General features: G+C 50.0%; 1 protein-coding gene across 1 annotated transcript in view; it reads left to right on the top strand.

Annotated features, from left to right (window-relative positions):
- Window positions 1-4942, top strand: part of HSD17B7 (hydroxysteroid 17-beta dehydrogenase 7) — a 6122-nt gene extending 1180 nt beyond the window's left edge. Inside the window, exons 3-8 of the mRNA XM_005426699.3 lie at window positions 62-176; window positions 638-832; window positions 1724-1828; window positions 2859-2915; window positions 3458-3556; window positions 3961-4942. Coding sequence (XP_005426756.2) covers window positions 62-176; window positions 638-832; window positions 1724-1828; window positions 2859-2915; window positions 3458-3556; window positions 3961-4056 — 667 coding nt within the window. The 3' untranslated portion in view covers window positions 4057-4942. The remainder of the gene's footprint in view (window positions 1-61; window positions 177-637; window positions 833-1723; window positions 1829-2858; window positions 2916-3457; window positions 3557-3960) is intronic.
- Window positions 4943-6290: the final 1348 nt, after the last annotated feature.

Genomic DNA, 6290 nt, shown 5'->3' with positions numbered 1-6290 from the left:
CTGGGGAAGTGGTGGATTCCCCCAGCAGCGTTCCTCACTAACTCCTATTCTTGGCTTCCAGGAAGCTGCTCCACATGCTGACCACTGCGGAAGGCATCATGACCCAGACGGACAGGCTGAATGGAGATGGGCTTCAGGAGGTGTTTGCTACCAACCTCTTTGGGCACTTTATGCTGGTGAGGCTTCGTTCGAAGATTGAACCCTCAGTCTGATGTTTGATGTGGGTAGGGATGGGTCTGGGCAGTACAGATCTCACATGCTGATGGAGGCTGCAGCCTGACAGATAAAGAATGACAGGATAAAGGCTTGACATTTGTTTAAATAAGCAATCAATGGTGACTTTTGTTGCAAGAGTTAATATAATTTTGAGGTTACTCTAGTGAGCCAGCAGACAGAAGTCAATCATATGTAGTTCTCCATCCAGGATAAATGCTAAGGCTTGGCTGTATTAAATTCTGAGGTGCTCAACTGAGCTGTCCAGCAGAATGACAGCTGCTCATACAAGTGTCTGCTCTTAGCTAGTCTAGGAAAAGCTGGCTGGGAAAGCTGAGAGAGGCTCACAGCCTTAGGTGCTGTAAAGTCATACCCTAAGACTGGGAAGCTGCTGTGTTAAATAAGTTAAGGGTTCTTTTTCCAGGTTCGTCAGCTTCAGTCTCTGCTCTGCGGTAACGAGAAGCCCTCACGACTCATCTGGACCTCCTCCAGCAATGCCAGGGAGTCTGCCTTCAGCCTCTCTGACTATCAGCATGCCAAGGGGCAGGAATCATACAGTTCCTCTAAATACGCTACTGACCTGACAAGTGTGGTTCTGAACAGGAAATTTAATGACCAGGTGATGATGGGGTTTGTGTTGCTGCAGAAACCTAATGAGCTGCTACTGTTTGTAATTATCATGACATTGTTGTTACCTAGTTGCATTCATTCACTCATAGCAATCCGATGCATTCCTTAGTGCACAGGTAAGAACTAAACGTGGCTGAGGTTGAACTGGTGGTGTGGTGGGTAGGGAATCTGCTAGAGAGATTGCCAGATTCTGGAGTTGTTGCCAGAAAAACTTCCCAAAGTGGGCGATTTCGGGAGCAGTTCTTACCTTGCAAGCTCTACTCTTTAGATCAGAATTGATGTTAAAGAGCAAAGAGCTTCTGCTTTTTTCAGGTGTCCAGGCCTATCAGCACAGGGCTGCTCTGGCAGGGCTGCCTGCAAGCACTGGAGCTGCAGGCTCTGCTGATGGCTCTGTGCTGCTGCTCAGGTTTGCCAGGGAGCTGTACAAGCAACCTGCCTTCCCTGTCCTGGGGCATTGATGGGTTGTGCTGGCAGCTGCAGCTCTGGTCCAGCAGTAGTGCTTTTGCCATTCTCAAACGCTTCTGGAGAAAATGGCTTAGTCCCAAAAGGCTGAGCTCTTAATATTAAAGAAGAGGTAGTCTTTAGTCTGACTGGGCTGTAATTTTTGGGATATCTGCTGTGCTGCATGGAGATTGCACCAGGAGGCTGTATTTTCTACCCTGGGGGTTTGTAATGGGCATGGATCAAACACAAACCTTTCCAATTTGGACCTCTTAAAAATCACTACATCTAATTGCTCTCTGCTCTGGTACTTAGTGGAGTATCACAGTCTGATGTCTGTACACACCCTCTCTGGCTGAGGAGTACTGCGAGGGAAGCAGCATGACCCATTCTTTTAAGTGTGGTGTAATTGCACACTGACTTGGTTTCTTCTCTGCAGGGTCTGTATTCCAGTGTTGTTTGTCCTGGGCTCGTTATGTCCAACATGACATACAGAATTTTGCCTGTTTTTCTGTGGAAGCTGCTAATGCCCATCATGTGGTTGGTGAGTGGATGTCCTGGCTGGTTTTGGGCTGTGACACGCTTCACTGTAAGTGATGCACAGCACACTTCTGGCTCCTTGCTGCCTTTGTTGGTATAGGTTTGTTCCTTCTGTTGGGCTGGGCAGGCTGGACCCTCTGTAAACCTTCCCCTTCTCATCTTGGGGCCCCAGTTTCCAAGCTGAGTTTGGAGGTTTGGTGCTGGACACTGCAGAGGAGCAGGGTTCTGCCCTTCAGCTACAGCAGTGTTTGTCAAGGCTCCCCTTGGAAGCTTTGCCAGTTCTGTTTGGGATTGTGAAACACCATTAGCTTGCTGGCAGCAGAGCTTGGGATGTGGCCCCAGCTTGGCCCCTGTGCTTTGAGATGCTGTTCATTTCTAGAACAACCTGTTTTCCAGTGTTGTTCTTTCCATTCCTCTAGAAGGCAGTGTTGTTTTTTTCTTTCCAACCCTGTGGAAAGTAAAGCTTCCTGCTCTCTATTGCCTCCCCCCCTGCTTCCCCAGAAGTTTTCTTGCCTTTCTTCCTCTGGCCTTCAGCTTTCCAGGTTCACTGCAGTTCTGTCCCTGAAGGCTGCCTGTTCTGAGCCTTGATGCTCTTGCTGCAAGAGTGGCCTTTCATCTTAAGCTGCCCCAGTTGCAGCAGCTGATCCTGATGGATCACGTTTCTCCTGGCAGCAGAGAGGCAGTGCCTTCTCAGTTGTCCTCAAGGCTGGCAGTCCTGCAGATCCCCTCTGCCTCCTGCCATTCCTGCCCTTGAGACCCTTCCAGAAGAGGCACCTGCAAGGTGTGTGTGGCCTGTTGCTCCTGCCTTGGGGTGATCTCTGTGTGGGACCATGGAGTGACACTTGCTGGGGGGCTCCAGAAAGCAGTTTGTGGTGATAAGGGATGCTTTAGTCAGTGTGCAGTGTTAGTTATTGCCCAGTTTGAGAAGCATTTGTACCTCTGGTAGATTATCTGGAGTGTTTGGGCTGCTCAGGGCTTGCCAACCAACCTTGGGCCACAGTACAAACTCTGCCATGTCCTTCTTTTCCCCTCAGATCCGATTTTTTGCCAAAACTTATACTCTGACACCCTATAATGGAGCAGAAGCTCACGTAAGTAGCTCACAACTTGATTTTAACATTGCTTCCCTTAAGTAGCCCTTCTGGGGCCTTGTGGCTTGAGCAAAGAGCCTCTGGGAGAGGCTGGTGGGTGGGAGCTGTATTTGACCCCCAGACAGCACACAGCAGTGAGTGTGGGGAGCCAGCTGTCCCCAGGGCTGCTCAGCCACATGGAGCTCTATGACTTTCACCCAGTACCCATAAAATAAATGGTTTTTGGGAAAACATCCTGGCCAGGGAGAATGATGTGCAGCACAGGGGATGGAGGTGGGTGATGGGGGGCACAACGTGTCTCAAACACAGTGGGAACAAGTTCAGCCATGCTGAACTGCTTTAGCAGAAACCTCCATTACTCTTGGCTGAGGTAGGTCACATCTGAAGGGAGCCAGCCCAGGACTTCGCATATCACATCTTCCTCTGCTTGGTGGGAGCTCCTGTGGTGTCTTCTCCTGTCTGCTGGCAGTCAGGTCTTTGCCCACAGGCATGGCTGGGACAGTGTGTGCTGGACTTGTACACCTTTGTGTTGTTCTTCCCAGGTGTGGCTCTTCAAACAGAAGCCAGAGTACCTGGATTCTCTTGTCAAATACCACAGCTGTACTTCTGGACTGGGGAGATGCTACGTGGAGCCTCGAAAGGTCAGTGGAGAGGGAGCTTCCTGCTGCTGGGGGTCTGCCATCTGCTTTGTATGGGAGGGCTGGTGCCAAGGGTGTCCTGTGCCTGGAGCGGAAGGAAGATGCTTGTTGAATGCTAAGTAGCAGGAAGGGGTGTGGGGTTATCTGCAGTGCTTCCTAGAGTAACTCCTGGCTTAGGCTGGAGTCTGGAAGACAATGGAAGTGGTGACCAGAACAGGTTAAGTGTGTGATGATACTTTCCCAAAATATGTTCTGGCATATGCCCTGGTGACAGATGTCTGTAGTTGGCTGTTTGTGAAGATAGAAGCTCTGGAAATGCACCCTGCTTGTCCCCAGAGCTGCCCTCGGTGTCTGCACTGGCTGCCGCCAAGGTGATGGTCTCACAGTGCTGTTTCCTTGCCTTCCAGATGGATGTGGATGAAGACACTGCCGAGAAACTTTACCAGAAGCTGTTGGAGCTGGAGGAGCAGAGTCTAGAGAAATACCATCATCTCTTAGATTAAGTAAAGCTAGTCTCAGTGGGGTGAGAGTCTTGTATCAGTAACCTGGGGTTTCTTCATTCTGGTGCTACCTGTGTTGCCAGCTGTTCTGCAGGCACGCGGCTTCAGACACAATCTTCCTTCTCAACAGAAGGTGAACAGTTCCTGAAAATGGAAGTGTGAAAACTGAAGAGAAATACTTAGACCTTTGGCTGTGGGATTTTTCTTTTGGTATAAAACTGGAGACCTCGAATAGGTAGTTTGTCTTAACACAGTTGCAAAGTGGTGTCTTGCAGAAGCATGACTGAGCTGTGTGTGGTTCAGGAACAGCCTCAGAACCTGTGGTTTCCATATGGCTCAGGGCAGTAAAGGCAGCAGCCTGGGGTGCTGCCCTGCATCTTGGCTCTGCTGGTGTTTGTAGATGGCTCAAACACATCACCTGTGGCTCATCCTGATGTACTTGAAGGCTCACCTTCAGCAGAGCTGCCTTACACTTGTTCACCAAAGCTGGGGCTGGCTCTGCAGACCTGCTCAACGAGATTGAACCTTACTGGCAGGCAGGGTCTGCCCAGCAGCTGAAACCAAGCTCCTGAAGAGCTGGCCTGAGAAGCACATGCCTGCCTCAACTGTGAGGACAGATGCCTTGCTGTCCCCTGGGTATGGGCACTTGAGGGTTTTAACCATGACTGCCTCGAAAGGATGATGTTAACCTGGACTCAGGGCCAGTCTGCTCTGTTTAGAGCAAGAGTGAGAGGTTACCATGTTGTTTTATCTATTTAACTCTTTTTATATAAAGTTATTGTACCAACCATTCTTCCTGTTGTTTATCTGGAGACCTTCACCAAGTACCTGCCACCAAGTAACTTCAAGTGCTGTAATGAATAAATGACTGAGATTGAGTTGTCCTTAATGCAGTGGTGTTTTTACTCCAATATCCATCTACTTTTGACTTGGAGGCTTGGAAGGAAACTAAATTTGTTGCCTTGTGCTGTAAATGTGTGCATACCTGGGAAGTGTGGAGTCTCTCTGCCACAGAAGAGCTGTTAAGCACCTTTTTGGCTTACTTCTTTAGCTAAGGAAAGACATGAGTGATTTCTAAAGACTTCAGTGTGGTTTTGTGTGCTGAGCACCTGTGGGAAGTCTGAGACTATTTCCCAGCCTTAGGCTCTTGGGAGATGTCTTTTGGTGCTTGCTTACCCTGCTGTGTCACATAATGACTCTTAATGCTAAATGCATTAATTAATGGCTTAATGCTGCCTGCAGGGGAGCCCAGGTGCTTCCCTGGGGCTGCCTGGGGTCAGGTGCTGTTGGAGTGATGTGCTGCGTGCCCTGGCTGCTGCCTCCTGCCAGGGTGCCACAAAGAGGGGCTCTGCTAGGAAACCTGCACAGAGCTGGCAGCCAGGAGAATCCAGGCTCTTCATGGACTTGGCTTGCAGGGATACACATTTAAAGAGTCTTGCTTTCATTTTTTAATTTCTTCCCATCCTCCACTGGTTCAGAGCAGAGGGATACTGGCAGCAGAGATGTCTCAGTGTTGAGTTTGGGCTGAGGGGACCCTCCCAGCTCAGCCTTGAGTGAGACCCGAGCCCAGCAGCACTGGTGTGGACAGGAATGTACTGGGTTTTGGCCTGGCAGTAGAACACAATGAGGAGCTGGCCATTGTGGGGTGGTGCTTCCCTCAGCTGTGGCTGGAGCTGTGAAGCAGACTGGGCTGTGCTTGTGTGGGTGTTTATTTAAATGCAATAAAGCCAGTCCCAGCACCAGATCTGGATTCTGTGGCTTTGTTCAGCTGTGAGACCAAACAGCCTGGGACCAAAGCCCTCTATTTCTGGTGGAGTGCCTTCCCTTCTCCATAGGGAGAGTCGGTGGCTGGTTCTCTTCCCCACAGCATCCTGCAGCAGTCCTTGGCTCCCTGTTCTGGAGGAGATGAAGCACATTGCCCTGGTTGGTTTTAGATGAGTACCTTGAGCTTTGCTGTGCTTCTGCCCTGGGCTGCAGCAGGTAACTCTCACCAGCTCCACCTTTAGTATTCCCCCCAGCCCAAATGCAGAGGCACTCAGTCATTTGTTATCCCTGCTTCATTTTCTCTGGGCTGAGACAAATGAAATAGCAAGTGTTACTCAAAACAGTCTGACACAATAGAGCTGAGTGCAACTTAGTGGGGAATGGGAGGGTCAGGGCTCTTATGCCAAGCTGATCACTTGTACTGCCCTGTGCCAGCTGGCACTGCAGCTCTGCCAGGCTTAGGGTTTGAATGC

Source organism: Geospiza fortis, unplaced genomic scaffold (genome assembly GCF_000277835.1).
Source record: "Geospiza fortis unplaced genomic scaffold, GeoFor_1.0 scaffold5, whole genome shotgun sequence".
Classification (NCBI taxonomy): Eukaryota; Metazoa; Chordata; class Aves; order Passeriformes; family Thraupidae; genus Geospiza; species Geospiza fortis.
Note: the sequence above shows the minus strand (reverse complement) of the source record. Positions and strands in the feature narration are given on the sequence as shown.